The 18,904-nt window shown below is 44.4% G+C and overlaps 1 protein-coding gene across 2 annotated transcripts in view; it reads right to left on the bottom strand.

Annotated features, from left to right (window-relative positions):
- Nucleotides 1-1,336: 1,336 nt before the first annotated feature.
- The window catches only part of USP46 (ubiquitin specific peptidase 46), a 61,696-nt gene continuing 44,128 nt past the window's right edge, over nucleotides 1,337-18,904 (bottom strand). For both annotated transcript variants that reach the window (XM_025921432.2, XM_086705076.1), the window contains exons 6-9: nucleotides 11,943-12,026; nucleotides 9,676-9,873; nucleotides 6,213-6,291; nucleotides 1,337-5,172 (exon numbers count right to left, since the gene is read on the bottom strand). In XM_025921432.2, coding sequence (XP_025777217.2) covers nucleotides 5,071-5,172; nucleotides 6,213-6,291; nucleotides 9,676-9,873; nucleotides 11,943-12,026 — 463 coding nt within the window. In that variant the 3' untranslated portion in view covers nucleotides 1,337-5,070. The remainder of the gene's footprint in view (nucleotides 5,173-6,212; nucleotides 6,292-9,675; nucleotides 9,874-11,942; nucleotides 12,027-18,904) is intronic.

Below are 18,904 nucleotides of genomic sequence, written 5' to 3'. Positions count from 1 at the left end.
CTGGGGGCATCTCTAGGACAGGTCTAAGTGTTTTTTTTTTTTTTTTTTTTTTTTTTTTTTTTTCCAACGTTTATTCATTTTTAGGACAGAGAGAGACAGAGCATGAACGGGGGAGGGGCAGAGAGAGAGGGAGACACAGAATCGGCAACAGGCTCCAGGCTCTGAGCCATCAGCCCAGGGCCTGACGCGGGGCTCGAACTCACGGACCGCAAGATCGTGACCTGGCTGAAGTCGGACGCTTAACCGACTGCGCCACCCAGGCGCCCCAGTGGTTTGTTTTTAGTACTATCCCACAATCAAAACCTTCCCTACTTAGCAGATATTATCTTCATGTAAATAGAAGGCAAAGGGAGACTTCTTTCTCTGTTAAAGGGGTTTTAGGTATCAAAATACAGAAATGGAGGATAAATGGAGAACACTCCTTATTCCCCAGGAACCGGGTTCCTCTGGCGGTGACAGACCTATCCTACAGACCCCATTTAACAGTTGGCCAACGCCAGGCCTAGAAAAGAAAAAGGCTTTCCGGAGGTCTTTCCTTCCTACAGCCTTCATGGAGGATACAGATGACTTTCCCACAAGCCTCTGTTGTTCCAGCTCGGTCACTCAGCTGACTCGACCTGAGAGAAGAGGGACAGAAGCTGAGAGACTGAATGGCACACTGTCCCACTCTTGGCCTGTGGGTTTGCATTTCTCATAATTGGGCCCAGACAGATGCATTCAGATGACAAGTTCCTGCCCACACATGGCCCCTTGAAGTGACTGGCTGGGGGCGGGGGGCTGGGGTGCGGTGGGAAAGCCTTGAGCTTTTTAACAGCAACCTTGAGTCTGGGGCTGGAAGCCACATACTGCCCCTACTCTGGCAGGCCAGTGTAGGCAGTGGTGTGCACCCCGCTGGGGTCCCTCCCACCTCAGCTTGGAAACCACCTAGAGGTCCGGGGCTGGCTGTCAATACAACAGGGCCAGGGCCACACTGCCCGCTCTTGCCTAGAGGCCAGAAGCAGGAAGCTACTTTCTTACTTAAGGAAGGGATCTTTTATTTCCTAACTGGGAAAGGACGTGTTGATATGCAGAGTCCCAGCTAAGGAATTCACTGTGATGCCTAATATACGGCCCCTAATTCACCCCACCCCCTACCCACTGATACCCTCAATTTTGCTATTCCCCAAATACAGGTTTCTGGATTACTTCTGTTGATCTTTTTTTACTCGGCGCAAGGGATGGGTTACCTCCAGAACCTTGACAGTAGCATTGCCTTTATACGTCACAATGACCAGAATGTTCTATACATTTCCACCGCTTCAAAATTTCATTTGGAATGATTAGCCAGACATGAGACTTGCCAATAACTCACATTTTATAAAAAGGATTTTAAGTCCATGTGTGTAACATTACCAAGATATAATTCTCTAGGAAGGGAATTCCTATTTTATTTATTTATTTTTTTTGCAAACAATTTTAGAGGCAGGGTGTTAAACTGATTGAAATTTCACAAGATTGACATTATTGCTTAAAGTGCTTGACTTGGTTACAAAAAAAAAAAAAAAGATTAAGGTACAGATCATTTTAAATAAAAACTAAACTTGTTTTCTTTAGCAACAAAATGAAATGAATGCCACACAAATACAGTAACTATTTTGGTTACAAAGAAATGGAAGCCAAAAATAAATTAATGTAATACTGGAAAACAGAAATTTAATTAGGCAGAAAAGTAGGAAATAATTTTCCCTGACCCATGCCATTTACATGAGTTAATCACAATAGTGCCGATAAATGCCTTGACCATATAATAGCAAATGAGGGCAAAACATTTAGTGCACAATATTTTAATACACGTGAATATACAAAGTTGATCAAAATGCAATGTTTAAAGATAAAATCCATCTGTAATAAAGCTACACTCCAATATCTAAAATAAGCCCTAAGCTCCAGTTAGAACATAGTTCATTGTTAGGCATGCCCATGAAATTAAGCATATCCATGAAAATAAATGCATAGGGACCACTCCTGTCATTTTTTTTTTTCCCATTTCATCTGAAATCCAAAATATACCAGGCGGTAAAACCAAACATGACTGGCTTCCGAGTCAAACCAACACCCTCCTGCATTGTGTTCCTTGGCTCTCTGAGAACCAGTCCATTCGATGTTGCCTTGGAGGGAAAAATGCATCCACGTAACAGGACTGGATGTCAGCTCATTTTGCCAAAAAGTGACTTTTAAACAAATGCCTTTTTAGCAAACTGTACCATAATCTAGATGCTCGGCCAGTAAGTCACCAATAAAGCAAATACTCTTCTCTCCTCTAGGTGTAAAACACTGTAACTTATTTTAAAACCCTGCAGCAGTTAAAAGAAATACAGCAGGCCTACTCACTCCTGCCAGAAAAGGACCCACAAAAACCCTGCCATTTGAGGGAATATTGCTGAGCCTTTGTGCTATCGTTGACCTCAGAATGGTCTCACCTACCTCACACCATTCCCTGCCCTGCACGAACGATGAACAAGGGTGAAAGAGAAAGTGTTTGCATGCTACTGTCTTTACATAAAGTGAAATGATTCTGGGGAAATGTAGCTGCCTAGTGTTTGTTCCATTTACTGAAGAGGAAAGAAATTACCAGATAGCTCGAAGTTTAAAAGCTGTGATGGAGTGTTGGTGGATAAGTGTGTTTTGGTCTTTCTCCAAGCTTCTTCTCCTGCATCACACAACCATTTTAATGCCTTTGCATTTTTTCTTCCGTACTTGTTTTTATTCCTAAACTCTATCCATGAATTCAGAATTTTAACTGACCCTTTCAATTACTTCTGTTAAGTCACTGGGAAAAACTCTTCACACATACAGACCAAAAACAAAACAAAACAAAACAAAACAAAACAAAACAAAACACCCAAAACCAAACCAAACAAAACAAAAAAATCCAAACAAACAAACAAACCAACAAACAAAAACAGTAGTGAATCTGTGACTTAGCATTTAGATGTTACCTCTGTAGGCTTCCAATTGAAACTTTCTTTCTCTAACAAATTAGCCTCAAGAGTCATTCCAAAGATGATTTTAATAGTTTTTCTTATGAACCAGCTCCAAATATATTAGATATGAACCATCATTTTTTTAAAAAAAACTTTGCAACCTACAGTCAAATATATGGGTTATATATAGTACAAACAGTTCCTCGGATCAGTTGCCTTCAATTGCAAAGTGTCTCCTCTTAAAAACGGAATAAATACTCACCTTCCAGGTAAGTGATTACTGCATATGTTTCATGAGGAAAAAAAAAAAAAAGACAAAATATTTATAAATATGAATTTGCCTCTAAATAAGGCAAGGTATATTTTCATCACTTGTATAAAATAACATGAAGATCACCCTGTTTTTGTCTTCTCCAGTGAAAAGTAAAACATTTCACTTCAAGCATGAACAAATGAAGTGTTGGCATGCTTATTTAAGTTCTGAGCAATAAACAGTTCAAGATATCTTAAAGACAAGAAATCCAGTTTTCATCTAGATAAAGTGCTATGCTCTTAATTGTTACAAAATGGCTGCTAACATTTCCAATTTCAATTTGAGTTCACATTATGCCAAACATTTGCATGTTCATTCGCTGATTTATTAGGTAACAAAATAGTATGTTCACAGTATCTTAGAAGTGTATGGAAGTCAACCGACTTCCCAAAGGAAGCCAAGATCTATGCCTCATAGTATTTGTAAGAATCCAAAAACCAGCTCAACAGCAAAACGCCAAATTGACCCTTTTAATAAAAGGTACCAATACTCAAGTGATCTAATAAATACATACATAACAAAAGTGAAAAAAGTAAAAGTAACTACAGTGAGATGAGGTTCTTCCACAAAACGGTCTTGTCAAGCGTTCTAGGAGTCTGAGCCAAAGAAAAGTTGCCATTTTGTTCATTCCTCCGCCCACCCGCTCCCACTTCCTTTGACCCACCTTCACCCCCAGCTGACTCCAGTGGTCCCTCTAGGGAAGGTTCCTTATTAGTCCTGGGACTCGCCAGCGCCTCAGTCAACAGACTGAAATGTTAAAAAGTGAACAGCTGTACAATGCGGCCAATGGTGGTGACACTGCAGTGTCTGGGTCCTTCCTGACCGAGAAGGTGGTGGGTACTGACTGGCTAAGGAGAGCTGTGCCGGAAGCAGTCACCACGGTAGCTCAGCCCTGCGGCCACAGCCTGCAGAACACCAGCCGGCCCGGGCGGATGCCTTGGAAAGCTTAGCAGCGCCAGATAAAGGACAGATACAACTCACAGGACCTTACGGAAGTAGAGCATCACTAAAAACAAATGGCGTAGGGGTATCTTCCTGAAACGTGGTTTTGGTAGAAAGGTAAGAAAAGTTAAGTTTTCACTGTCCACAAAAGCGTCCTCCTCTGGGCTCTGCCTGCCCTGAGCTCCGTGCCTTCTTAGCCTCTGGGGTCCTAACGGCGGCGGGCGGCGAGGGGAACACAGCCCCAGGCAGGCGCTAGCCACCGTGAACAGCTTCTCTCCACCCTGTTCCACCTGGAGGATGATTTTAGTATTGAGGTTACTCACTTTTAAACGTTTTCACTTGCACAAACTTAAAGCTATAGCTGCAGCCCTAACAGGTGAACTTCTACCCGATTCTGTCCTTGCGTCAGAAAAGAGGCAGAGAAGCTACAAGTGGGTAGCAGTGCTTCCCGGGACAAGTTAAAGGAATGCATTGACGTGAGATCCCGGAAGCCACTTGGGACGTTTAGCAGGGACCCAAAACAGACTGTAGACCTTCCCGTAGGAAATGTCACTCTAATTGAGCCAGACGTAGCCGGTGGCGTAGCGTTTCCCCAATCCTAAAATTAGCAACTGTTACTCATACAAATCTTACTACAATCTGATTGCAGTTAACTCTACCTCAGACTAAAATAAAACCACAAGTAGTGCTGCATGTAAAAAACCAAAGGGAGAGAAAGTCTAACCCAGCCAGACCATTACACTTGGCGTAGTACCACTGGCGGGGCCACTGGGGAGGAAAGTCTGCAGAGAAACCAGGGAATAGTGCCGTGAACAGTTCCCCCCATGTGAACTCGTCCCACAGTTCTTCAAGTTATTCTCTTGACTGATAGAATAAAATATATCCAGACTCTGAATTTTTTGATATATCTGACGTCAGGCCATAGAATTCTTCAATAGCTTGGGCATCTATTTTCTGCAATAAGAGAAAGAAAACAATACAACTGTTTAATGGGATGACTGAGAGAAGGGAAGAAAAACAAATGGAATGAACAAGAAGACTGAAGCAAACACTGTTTGCTACAAAATCACAACTGGGAACTTTCAACAGCAAACAGCTAATTCCACAGACCTGGCAATGGGGCATGATTACATACATTGCAAATCCTGGAGGAGGGAGGCCAGCCTTCAAGCTATCGGCAAACATATGTGGGCATGCTTTGAAGCAGCCAGGACGCCCATCTTTCAAATGGTAAACTGGGGGGTCTGGGGAATAACCTTAATTCTTGCAGGTCGTCAGACTTCATTCCCATTAGTGTCACCCTCTGAGCTAAAACGGACCTTGTCTGAGTGTGGAATTCTCTCCGGCTAGTATTCCTTTACAACAGAATCAATATATGGGAACACTTGAGTGTAACATAAAGATTTCCAGGTCCAACAGACTGAAAACATATTTTTAAATATCAATCCATACAAGAAGAATCTGGCATAATGAAAGAGTGCTTACAGAGCTTTTTATTAAGTTTATTATTGGGCTGTGTGCTGACAGCTCAGAGCCTGGAGCCTGGAGCCGGATTCTGTGTCTCCCTCTCCCTCTGCCCCTCCCCTGCTCGCACCCTGTCTGTCTCTCTCTCCAAAATAAATAAACATTAAAAAAAATTAAAAATTTAAAAAATGAAAATAAAGAGTTTATTATTTGGTCTGTAGTAGAGAGGGCTTTAGTCACAGTGGAAAATGAGACTTACATATGAATACGGTTTCAGGGGACAAAGAGATCCCACATCTATGGCTGATCAGTTAACAAGAACGCAGTTAACTCATTAGTCCCCAGTCACACCCCTTTCTCCCTTTCTATAGAGAATAAAGAACAGCAGAATTTAGTCTTGAGAGAAATGTAAATGGTTTTTAAGCCAGGTTATGGGAAAACAGGCCTATCTTAGGAAATGTCCGCACATACACGTTCCCCCAAATACAGTCTACGCTGCAGCCCCATTATAGAGTAATCTGCATACCAACCTCTACAATGTCATCATCAAACAAAAGCCAGAAGCCATGACTCTTCACAATAGTAATATAATGCCCACGATTAGGACCACTGGAAAAGAACAAACACAAGTTATCAAGTTAACATTAACTTCTTTCAAAAACTAGGTACTTCTTTTTAGGCAGTGATCTACCTGAACAACCTCTCTCAGCAGGAGAATGGGTATAGGTCACGTCTATATCCACATTTATTTGGCCACAATTTATGGAGGAAGACCCACGTGGTGGTGCTGTGGTGAGCATAAAGGAATCTTCTGCAAAGACGCAAAAAAGTCAGGCTTCTAAAGACCCACGGTCCAGTGGGGAAAGCAGATATTCAAATTCAACAAATATAAATGAATAATTACCATACACCTACTATGTGCCAGACTCTCTTCTGGCCGTCAGACAAAAAAGCAGTGAAGAAAACAGTGTTCCCACTTTCTTGGGATGAGGGCTGGAGAGGCACTGAACAAACTAAAATAGATTTCAATGTATACTAAGTGTGATGAAGGGGCACCTGGGTGCCTCAGTCAGTCTAGTGTCTGCCTCTTGATTTTGACTCAGGTCACCATCTCACAGTTCATGAGTTTGAGCCCCGCATCGGGCTCTGCACGGAGAGTCAACACAGAGCCTGTCTGGGATTCTCTCCCTCCTTCTCTCTCTGCCCCTACCCCCTCCCTCTCGCTTGCTCTCCCTCAAAATAAATAAATAAACTTTAAAAAAAAAAAATTGCCATGAAACATAAAGCAGAGTAAAGCATGGTGAGTGACAGAGGGAAGTACTATTTTTTTTTTTTTTTAAATTTTTTCTTTTTTTTAACATTTATTTATTTTTGGGACAGAGAGAGACAGGGCATGAACGGGGGAGGGTCAGAGAGAGAGGGAGACACAGAATCGGAAACAGGCTCCAGGCTCTGAGCCATCAGCCCAGAGCCCGACGCGGGGCTCGAACTCACGGACCACGAGATCGTGACCTGGCTGAAGTCGGACGCTTAACCGACTGCGCCACCCAGGCGCCCCGGGAAGTACTATTTGATACACAATGGTGACAGTCCTCTGCTAACCCAAGATCTGAGCAGAAGGAACTTTCCCTGAGAGACGAGGTGATGGTGACGAGCCATGTGACCATGTGATGGAAGTTTACAGCAGGTGCAAAGGTACTGGGCATGGCAGGGGTGGGGGGTGGGGGGGTTCCTGCGGGGTTCACCGAAGAGCAAGGAAGCCTGAGCCCAGTGAGCCAGGGGGAGGGGAGGAAGGAGGCCACAGAGGTGGGGCGCGGGGTATCATGGTTTGGATTTTGGACTCCGTGGTGAGTCAGTCAGGAAGACACTGGGGAACTCTGAGGAGTGGCATCATCTAAGTTTTAGAAATATGTTAAACTATAATATAGAATAACACGTGCTCAAAGGAAAAGGTACGTATCACATAATATGGGAAAAAGTGGAACTACACAGCTGTTACTATTAGTTAGATCTGCACGACTGAGGGAATTTAACCCCAAATCTAGAGTTCCGTTTTGTTTTTTCAGTGTTACCACTAAAGTTCAAAAGCCAAATTTGCCTTTGTTTTCTGTCTTTTTTTTTTTTTTTTTTTTTTTTTTTTTAAGTAACCTCTGTGCCCAATGTGGGGCTCGACTCAGAACCCAAAGACCAAGAGTCACATGCTGTACTGACTGAACCAGCCAGGTGACCCTGTCCGCTTTCTTTAAATACAAGACGAGCCACGCGAACTGTTCCTGCCTTTCTCCGACGCCATCCAGCCACGCTCTCCCCTCCCTGGGCTCTGGACCCCTGGTTTCCTGTTCTTCACACGGCGGGCCTCTGCCCTTGAGACACTCTGCCCGAAATGATCCTCTTCCGATGTGGGCCTTCCTGGCTCATTTTAGCCCTTAGGCCTCAACCCCAATGTCACCTTGGTAGCTTCGCTTCACCAGTCCCCATCCCTGAAGAGGAACCTTCAACTGCTCTCTCTCAGAGCCCTGTTCATTCCTCATAGCGTTCCTCAAACTCGAAGTCATCTCCCAGTGCTTTTGTTTTGGTGCTGACAGGCGGTGTGCTTACTTGCTAATTATCTGTCTTTCTCGCCAGAGGCTCAGCTTCATGAGAACAGGGCCCGTGGATCTTCATCACTGCTGTACCTTCAGACTCTGCTACGAACCCAAGAAACAAGGGTTCAAAGAATAACTGCAGTCGAAATCAGAGAATGAGACCGCACCAGCTGCATCCATGGGCCAGGAGGTCCTGGCGTGGATGAGGGAACGCTCAGCTCCCCAGCCTCGGAGATCCCCAGCGTCCACGGCCCAGAGCCACCTGATCCCCATGTGCAAGGCCAGCCCTGCTCTGTGTAGGAGGACAGTCCTGTCTCTAGTGGGGAAGAATTTAATGAATGCTAGTTAGTAGCACGTGTGACTCGGCACCAGTTGGCCCTTGCTGCCAGGGCCGCTCTGACCTTGAGCCCTCATTACAGAAAGTCACTATTCTGCAACCCAACCTCACTTGTCCTCCAGGTCCCCTATAGGGGTCGCATCCTTATCCTCACCAATGCTCTAGGGATTAGTCATCACCCACAGAGATCTGTACTGAAACCGTGTATATACTTCTGAGCACCTTCTGTCTCCCCATCACCTGCCCACATCAGCCCACTGCCCACCTCGGCCACAATGCCCTTCAGGTACCAGGCTCTGCCAGCCCTAAGTTCCTGCCACGAGGTCCCACCCAACATTCACAGCTAGTTTCCAGATCACGAGCCTCGTGCGTTCTTTAGAAAAATAACTGGTGGAATTCCTCTTCAGGAAAACCACAGAGCTGGCTTATAACCGACCAAAACACAGAACACTGGGAATGTAAGAAAGGATCCTGTGACTTCAAGTCCGCTCTGCATGGGACAAATAAGGTGCTTCAGAGGCGAAGCATCCGCCGCCGTGCAGGGGGAAAAGGAAATCAGTCTACTCCTCTGCGTGGAACCATGCATCCTCTTGTTATGGTCTGTGCACCAAAATCCAATCCAGGCAGATGGAGAGGAAAATAATCCTGCTCAGTGACACACCCCTACCTAAAACCCAGAAGGGCAGGGGAACGACAGAACACAAATCTCTTCCAGCTGAGCAAAGGATAACAAACAGGTGTATTTTCAGTGGACTTTTCCATGCTTGTATCTATAGCTATGGAAGAAAAAAATATCTGCTCAAAGGACTTTCAGCAAACACTTTTCTTCTCCGTATCTAGGAGCCTTCTCTCTTACTCTCTTTTTTCTGGTTGGGCTAAAAACTGCATGAAGAATATCTTGAAGAGTACATTTTGGATTCATTTTGAGATGATAGATAAGAGCCTGGAAGACATTCTCAGAAGTCCCATTACTACGGAGTCTCACAGCCCAGGAAAGGCATAGCTGCCTCTGTTTCGGCACCCTTCTCGCGTGCACCCCGCCGTGCGCCCCGCTTTTCCGCCTGCCCTCACCTGCCACAGTGAACCACCACAGCGACCAGGTCGTACATGCGGTCCAGGTTCACGGCGTCGCTGGAGGTGTTGAAGAGCCGGAGCTCCAGCGGGAAGACCACCCGGTAAGACAGCTTGGTGTACCTGTGCAGCTGTTCCATGTACTTGAACCGCTTTAGGTGCAGGGCCAAAATCATGGGCAGCTTTTTTACTCTCATCCTAAGAAACCACGAAATAGAAAAGAAGTTGTACCCCCTAAGAGCTGTTGGGGGGCAGAATACACTGCTGCCACACAAACGGAGAGCAGAAGGGGTCTAACAGACTTCAGGTTGGCAAGTAACCACACCGCCCGTAAGAATAAAAGGATGCTTGCACACATACAGCTGGTTAACCTGCTTGCTCGGCTAACCGGGCACAGCCAGCAGGAGAGGAGGGCAACAGCAGCTCTGTTTCTCTCTGGCCAAAGGAGACAGTCCTGAAGTTTTGTACCAATGCAAATACGGTGCGCAACTGCTCTCCATTACTGCCCCCTGCCTTCCAGAAAGGAACAATATTTGGACAGCCACACCCCCCCTCCACCCCGCCTGGAGATAATGGAGAGGAGGGGTGACCACTTTTGGGAAGAGGACAAGCAGAAGGCTGCGGTATGGACTTCTGGGGTCTGAGGACCACGGGGGGCGCTTGGGGAAACCAAGCACGCTGGGCTCACGCTCACTCACTCTTGTGTCGGTCCTTCCCCTCGTCTAGCTCTTGGTTTCCCCACTCGTAAAATGTAGGGGTTGGCTTAAGGGCCACACTTCCCAAACTGGGCTTGTGGAGCACTGGAGACATCAGCAGAGGCGGGGTTCCTGGGGCCAAGTTTGGACAGCTACTTTCTATTTCAAAGTTCCTCCCTGTGCACTGGCAGAGAGGTTCTGAGAAATCCTATAGTAAAGGAACTGTTCTCTTTTGTCTGATGTAGCATTTCCCAAACTTACATGAACACAGAAATCTTTTTTCACTAGGTGACCATTAATATTCCTTGGTAAAAAAAAATTCATAAAAACAATAGTTTATGGAGACAACTCTGCTGGAATAGAGATCTTTGGTCCTAGAGATCTTTGGTCCCCTTCCGGACCCCCATTCTAGGAATGCCCTGAGTCAGTGTCAATGCTGTTCAGCATGCACACATTTTCAATGCATATTATTTGAAAAGGACAAATTTTAAGAGACTGTTGTTCAGGAATCTATTGAGGTAAAACCCTGTTCGTAAAAATAAGCAAAATAACGTCTGCAGAAACAGAAGAATCATGGGAAGCCTGATATTTTACAGGAACACACAGTATTTTAATGAACATGCCTTCATGCCATATAGGAAGGCCTGGGCTGGCCTTGGGTTGACTGAGATTGTAAGGACAGGGAGAAGTGAGCTCCCCTGATGACTCACAAAAATTAACCAGCTATCACTCCACTCCCATCTGCCACAAGGAGTCACCTTTCGTAAGTTTTGATGCAGCAAGGAAAGATGTGCATGTCTAGGGGGGAAGAGCAGGGAAGGCTGAGCAAAGAAATGATTTCAACCTCAGCTCAAGACCCCTGAAGGTTTTAGATGGCGGTAATGAGCTTCTGTGAGCTATTCTGAATATTCCACAACCATGGGCAGAGTAAATTCAATTCATAGTAAGACTTCACAGGATAATTAAAATGTCAAGTTTCTTGGCTTCCGGGGGCAGATAACAGAGAATCACTGATTCGCACACATTGTCCAGGGGCTCTAACTTGCCGGTGCTGGTAAAAAGGCAACTATGGATCCTGTATCAATTCAGAATGTGATGCTTCTTATCACCTATCCATGCAACTGATGTGTTATTGATTTCCTCGTGTTTCCACATTAAATCATTAACTTTTTAAACCTCTTGTGCCTCTAAATAAGAAGTTCCAATATGAAGTAACAATTCTACTAGATATCTACTATGTGTTATACTCTATGCTAAATCCTTTTTATAATCTGTCTTTAATCACAAGAAAATAGTAATTATATCTGACCACCACTCATTTACCCAGCATGGTATCTGATACACAGCACACAATAAATATTTGCTGAACGAATGAATGAACAAATGATCAAACGATCAGACAAATGGACAACTTTCCAAGGCAGGCACTCTTATCCTAGTTTATCCAGGGAGGAAGGCAATTGACTTCTTCAAAGCTACTTGGCCACGAGCCCACAGAACTGGGATTCAAAATCAGGTATGGTTCCTTCCCTCAAAACCAAGCCACCCTCTGGGCTAAACCCTTTTACACACCTTTTCTGGGCCTCCTGTTTGCTGCAGCACGTTTCACAATAATATTTCTGTTCACTACACAGTGTTTCTGTGTTGCTGAAGTCTCTGCAGAGAAAAATATTTTCAACTCAAAAAACAGTCCAAAATGTACTTAGTATACACCATGTTTTAAACCCTTTATCACCTGCAGGGTAATTTTTAAGTGAATGCAGGGAAAGAAGTAATGAGAAAAGACTTTTCTTATGAGTAGGGGCTATGATTGCCATTACAGCATGTCTCCTGGACTGGCTTATGGTTTCACCTTTGGAGATTTCCAAGGATAGCTTTATTAAATGGGACACAAATAGATATAAATTAGAGTTTCCAACTGATTAAAAAAAATATCAAGTTTTAACAAGCTACCTATAAATTGGAGATTAAAAATTATAACCGAAAATACTATTGTAAACGTCCATCATTACACTGTAAGTCAGGTCCAAAAATCTCAATCACATAAAATGCAAGGTGACATTATTGTGTAGTTAATGAAAAACAGGGTATCTCAGGAGTCTGTATTTTCTAAGATCACGAGAGTAAAGATAATGAAATTTAAATCACATACAACTGCCCTTATATTGAACTAAGAAAATCCCAAATTAGCAGGAGATGCCAGCTTTCTACAATCCCCAGCTCCCTGCCCCCCCCACCCCCCCTCCACCCCCCGGCTCCTTTTGAGAACAAATGTCATTGTGATGTTATATCTGTATTCACTCCTGTCATGAGACTTACTGCACTACTTAAAAGTTTTCATTTTTTAAATGTCATGGCTTTTCATTCTTTTCTGGTCATTGAGATTCTACTTAACATTCCTGTGGTACCGCTTCAAAGGCTGAGAAGAACATCCAGAATATAATAATACCCTAGAGTCTTGAGAAAGCCTGTGATGTTTCTTTATTCATAGGGAGTATCCTAGCACCAGAATGATCAGATTTTATTAAACAGAAAGTGTTATTTACATGGTGTTATGGACTCACACACATAAACAGAGCTTACCAAAAGAAAACATAGATTGCTCATTTATTCACTACTCAAATGTTTACTGACAGCACTCTGGGCTTGGTGCTAGGGGTTCACAGAGGCACCTGCCCTCACACTGCTCACAGTCTAACACGCACACATGCGAGCGAGCCGCCTAAGTGTTCAGTGCAGGTCAACAAGTCATTTCAGGGGCGCCTGGGTGGCTCAGTCGGGTAAGTGTCCGACTTCAGTTCAGGTCATGATCCCAAGGTTTGCGAGTTCAAGCTCCGTGTCAGGCTCTCTTCAGTCATCAATGAGTCTGCTTCAGATTTTCTCTCCCTCTCTCTCTGTCCCTCCCCCACTCATTTTCTCTCTCTCAAAAATAAGTAAACATTAAAAAAGAAAAATCATTTCAGGGGCACCTGGTTAAGTGTCAGACTCTTGATTTTGGCTCAGGTCATGATCTCACAGTTTGTGAGATCAAGCCCCAAGTCAGGCTCCACACTTGTGGTACCTCTCTCTCTCTCTCTCTCTCTCTCTCTCTGCCCCCCCCCCCCGCCATCTCTCTCTCAAAAAAGAAAAAATAATAATTTCATACAATTCTCCTGCCTAAAATGCTTCAACAATTCCTTAGTGCAATTCAGAATGAAACTTGAATTCTTTGCCATGGCCAGTAGGCCCTCAGTCCCCATACCCCTAGCTGTTCTGACCTCATCTCCTACCCTGCCTCACCTCCTTCACCCGGCTTAGGCCACACCAGCAGCTTTCTCCTGTCCCTCCAGAATGCCATACCCTTTCTGCTTCAGGGCTTCTGCAGGTGCTGCTTCCTCTGCACTAACAGCTCATTTCCAGATGCTTCCATGGCTGCCTCTGCTCATTGCTCAGAGCTCAGCACAAATGTCACCTCCTGGGAGACTTCTTTGTCCACCTTCTCCAAACCCACTCAGCCTCTATCTGGTTTGCAGTCTTGTTTTCTTCTGAGCACTTACCCTTATCTGAAACCATCCTCCTATTTGATTACATGCCTTCCCTCTATGTGGGCAATGACTCTGTCTTACTCACTGCCGCAGCCCCAGCACCATGAAGAGGACCAATGCAGCACAGCATTCCATAATATTTGTTGGCTGAGTGAAGACAGAAGCACGTGTATAAAGTCCAGGGGAAAGCACAGAGGAGGGAGAAATGAACTTGGGGTAATGTGAGTTGTTTCCAAGCGGTGATGTGGAAGTCAGGCTCTCGAAGAAGGAAAGTGTGCAGGTGGGTAAGAGGCAAGCATTCCAGACAGAGGGAACGCTCCAGCATAGGGAGACGGAAGCAAGGTGTGGGTGTGCCTTAGAAGCTGGTGTGGACCCTGTGACTCTGGAAATCCACTGATGGGGCTCAGCAAGGAAAAGATGTAACCAGACAGTGCTTTCTAGAGTAACCATTTCTGGCAGCACTACAGAGGAGGACAGGAGGTGTTGAGAGGCAAGAAAAGGATTTAGAAGACAATTATACTCAAATCTCCGATCTCAGCTGCTCGGTGCGTAATACAGACTCACAACTGAATGAACACAGGCTAACTCCTTTTTATTTTATTTTTTTTAAGTTTATGTATTTATTTGGAGAGAGTGTGAGAGCGAGCATGAGGAGGGGAGGGGCAGAGAGAGGGAGAGAGAATCCCAAGCAGGCTCTGCACTGTCAGCGCAGAGCCCGGCGTGGGGCTCAAACTCACGAACCGTGAGGTCATGACTTGAGCCGAGGTCAAGAGTCTGATGCTCAACCAAAGGAGCCACTCAGGCGCCCCCAGACTAACTCTTTAATGAAGTAACTGATGTGAAATCCTTTCTTGGCCTGCACAGGGTTGGGGTGGAATGGGGCTGGGGGAGACAAGGGAGAGGGGGAGGAGAGAATGGGTGGGTGATGGTGGAGGTTCATATCCATGGGATTTCTACCACAGATACAGCTCTTTATCCAGCTCAAGAGCCAGAATAACCAAGGCAAGCACAGCAGTGAATAAGGAATTAAATACTTTCTACTCTTACTTTTCAAAGAAAGTTTTCTGAGGTGATTGCAGACCCACACGAGTGGAAATATAGCAAAAGTTAGTACTTAATATAAAGACCTGATTTAAAATTCACCTCCATCCTGCCACACCCCGGCTGGCTGGGGGCTTACTGCCACGAGACACAGGGCAATGCTTCCGGGGCATCTGTGAGTTGAGAAGTGGAAAATGAGGCTACATCAGGGAAAAGGGCTGACCCCAGCAGGAGACTCGGAGGCAGAGCAGGTCTGTCAATAGAGGCTGTACAGTTGTTGGAATCAAAGCAGGCAACAAGGGGTAAGGACACCTTTCAAGGAGAAAGTCAAAGAGGAGGGAGAGAGGAGAGAGGCCTTTCTGATGCTCAGGATAAATGACCAAAGCACAGAGGTAAGGTTAGGGGAAAGCACAAAACTCTGTATTTCTTTACAAAGAGTTACAATAGCAATAAAACATCGTTCAGAAATACACTTTGGAAATGAATCTAGTAAGAAATAGAAGTCTTTATAAAGAAAACTATGAAATTCTAGAAAAATATATGAAAGAAAACTTGAAAACCTGAAGAAAGACTATGTTTCCGGGTGGAAAGACTGTTGTAAAGACAGCCGTTGTGTCCAAGGTTATGTCCATGTTTGACACGTTTTTTAGTACAGTCTTAACTTTTCCACTCAATGCAATAGTTCAGAAATTGATTTTTTTTTTTTTTAATTCTCAAACAACACTTCCCGATAAGTGTCCTGTCATGATCTCCACAGAAAAGGTTACCCTGTAGAAGAGTTAGCCCAGAGCAGCTCCAGGCTGTGCCTGACCTCCCAGGAGCCAAGGGGATCAATCCACACCTGTAACCTATTTCCTGGTGCACACCAGCTGGGAAACTTTGTTCTGGGGTTGACATCGGCAACATCAGCGGTTCTCCGGGCTGCCCATTAGAGTTACCCGGGGAGCTTTCGAAACACACTCAATGCCTAATTCCTCCCCCTGGCCCCCACTTGATTATACCAGAATCTCTCCAGGTAGAATCCAGGCATTATTGTTCTTAAAGTTTCCCTTTAAGAATATGCTTCGAAGTCTGAGAGCCACTGTGCTCTGTACTTTGTATACCTTAACATGCACTTGAATCACATGGAGATCCTGTCAAAATGCAGATTCTGGTTCATTCATTCATTCTTGGGGGAGACCTGAGATGCTGTTCTAATGAGATCCCAGGTGATGTCAATGGTGCTAGCCCACAGACCACTGTTTGAGTAGCAAAGATTTAGAGCAGCAGATCTCAAACTTTGGTGGTATTAGGATCACCAAGAAAATTAATTAAAAATAGTGGCCAAGGCTCACTGAAGTTGAATATGGCCAGGGCCAAATTATGGGAGCAGCCTAAGGGTCCAACGATTGATGAAGGATAAAGAAGATATGGGGTGTGTGTGTGTGTGTGTGTGTGTGTGTGTGTGTGTGTGTGTATTTCTGCCATAAATATTATTCAGCCATAAAAAAGAGTGAAATCTTGCCATTTGCAACAACATGGATGGAGCTAGAGTGTATTATGCTAAGCGAAATAAGTCAAAAAAGACAAATACCATATGATTTCACTCAAACAAAACAAAGGAAGGAAAAAAAGACACAACTACAGAGAACAAACTGATGGTTACTAAGGGGAGGTTGGTGGGGGGCTGGGTGAAATAGGTGATGGGGATTAAGGAGTGCAAGTGTTGTGATGAGCACTGGGTGTTGTGTAATTGCTTAGTCACTATATTGTACACCCGAAACTAATATAATACTAGATGTGAACTATACTGGAATTAAAATTAAAAACTTAAAAAAAAAAAAAAAAAAAAAAGAATATGATGCCCAAAACAAATAAATCATTGTTGGGCCCTGGCTCTGAAAAGGAAAAAAAAAAAAAAAAAAAAAGAGGGAGAGAGAGGCCTGGGTTCACTGAAGTTGAATACTGGCTAGGCCCCTATTTTTATAAACTTCCCCAAGGTGATTTTCATACACACCAAAGTTTGAGAACCAATGAACAGAGTATTAAAGAAGACTGAAAAAAGAAATCCACAAGAAACACTTAGATGTCAACTATTAGAAAATACTTTATATCAGTAATAACCCAATACAGGTCAGAGAAACAAAACAGAGAAACCAATAAACAAGCATGCAGCAATGGATGTGTGGTGGGGACAGGAGATATATGGACTTAGTACTTAAAAGAAATTTTCCAAAAGAAGTAGAAAAATAATTCGTTTTAGAGAGGATACATTTTTAAAACAGCTACGGGAGAATGAAAAGCTACTTTCCTCCCAGCTGACCTCGGCAGCACTGGAAGAACGGACATTTAATATGAGAGGAGGACAGGGGAAGGGGAAAAGGTGCTTCAGAGAGTGGAATGTTTCGAGAAGGTTTCTGTAAAGGAGCCACAGGGGAGACTAAGGCACTGAAGTGAAAGACAAAAACTACCCAAAAGGCCATAGAAGGGTAATTAAGATAAACTTCACGTATTTGAAGTTTTTGCCTGAGGCCATCCCTGAACTTTTCAAAAGAAGAAAAAACTATCTTGGTATTCACTTCTGATACTGAAGGCTCCCCGGGCCTAAGACAAGGCACTGACATATGAAATATTTGGAATATAGGTCAGTTACAGTATGGATTTAATGGCTTCCGTAGGCCTGTACCCTGAATAGAACCACTATTTATTTCATCATTTCTCTGCAACAAAAGCAGTGAAAACACACTGTAATCGGTCATCTAAAGTCCCTTGAAAGGAGGTGGCAAAGGCCCTACATTCAAATCCTACAATTTTAGGGGTCTTACTTCGGATCAGGTCATGATCTCACAGCTCCTGGGTTCAAGCCCCCCCTCCCCCAAGTGGAGCTCCCAGCTGTCAGCACAGAGCCCACTTCGCTGGGTCCCCTTCGCTCGCTGCCCCTCCCCCACGCATGCGCGCGCGCGCGCGCGCGCGCGCGCTCTCTCTCTCAAAAATAAACAAACATTAAAAAAAAGTCCTACAATTTTAGCTTGATTTTTAACTCTTTTTTTTGGCCGTCAAAATGAAGGAAAGATAAAATATCAGAAGAGGTGCAAACATAAAAAGAAAACTCATAGTTCTAATTTTAAAAACAAACCTTTAAGAATGCAAACGAAATTAAACCATGAATGGGGCCCAAAAGATCAAGATCTGTAATCATTCCTTCTCCCTTGTCTCAGACAGAAAATGCTAACGATCAGCTGATCAGCTGGTATCATTTATTCCCCTGGGGCCTTGGCTCCCCGCTACACTGCTACACTCCTCGGGGGCAGGTGAGAACGCCGCCACTCCCAGCACAATACTCTCCGGGAGGGTGAGGGTGGGGGTGGGTGGGCCTGGCAGGGCCTGTCTTCCTGTTGTGGGGGTGATGTCAGGCCTGCCTGCGTGAGGGCAGGTGTGGGGAAGTCAGTCAAGGTCTAGTTTAGGGATGATGTAAAATGGCGGCAGGGCAGGCAATTCGGGAATATCAGCCCGGAAGCCCAATCGGATGGGAATCTAATGTTTAAAAAGGTATTCTGAAGGGGCGCCTGGGTGGCGCAGTCGGTTGAGCGTCCGACTTCAGCCAGGTCACGATCTCGCGGTCCGCGAGTTCGAGCCCCGCGTCGGGCTCTGGGCTGATGGCTCGGAGCCTGGAGCCTGTTTCCGATTCTGTGTCTCCCTCTCTCTCTGCCCCTCCCCCGTTCATGCTCTGTCTCTCTCTGTCCCAAAAATAAATAAACGTTGAAAAAAAAAAAAAAAATTTAAAAAGGTATTCTGAAGCTATTTCATGCTCATCCATCCCAGCTTTAACGTCTCCAAACACCTCTACATCAGGTATGCATGACTAACATATACATTTCTCAAAATAATAATGATAATAATAGAAACGTAAATCTGGGTTACATTTCTTTATAACAAGGTTCCCCAAAGATTAAAATTATAACTAACAAGTTAGCCCTCCTCTAGCTGGTT

The sequence above is a fragment of the Puma concolor genome, chromosome B1 (genome assembly GCF_028749965.1).
Source record: "Puma concolor isolate L17-30 chromosome B1, mPumCon1.1.hap2, whole genome shotgun sequence".
Lineage (NCBI taxonomy): Eukaryota > Metazoa > Chordata > Mammalia > Carnivora > Felidae > Puma > Puma concolor.
Note: the sequence above shows the minus strand (reverse complement) of the source record. Positions and strands in the feature narration are given on the sequence as shown.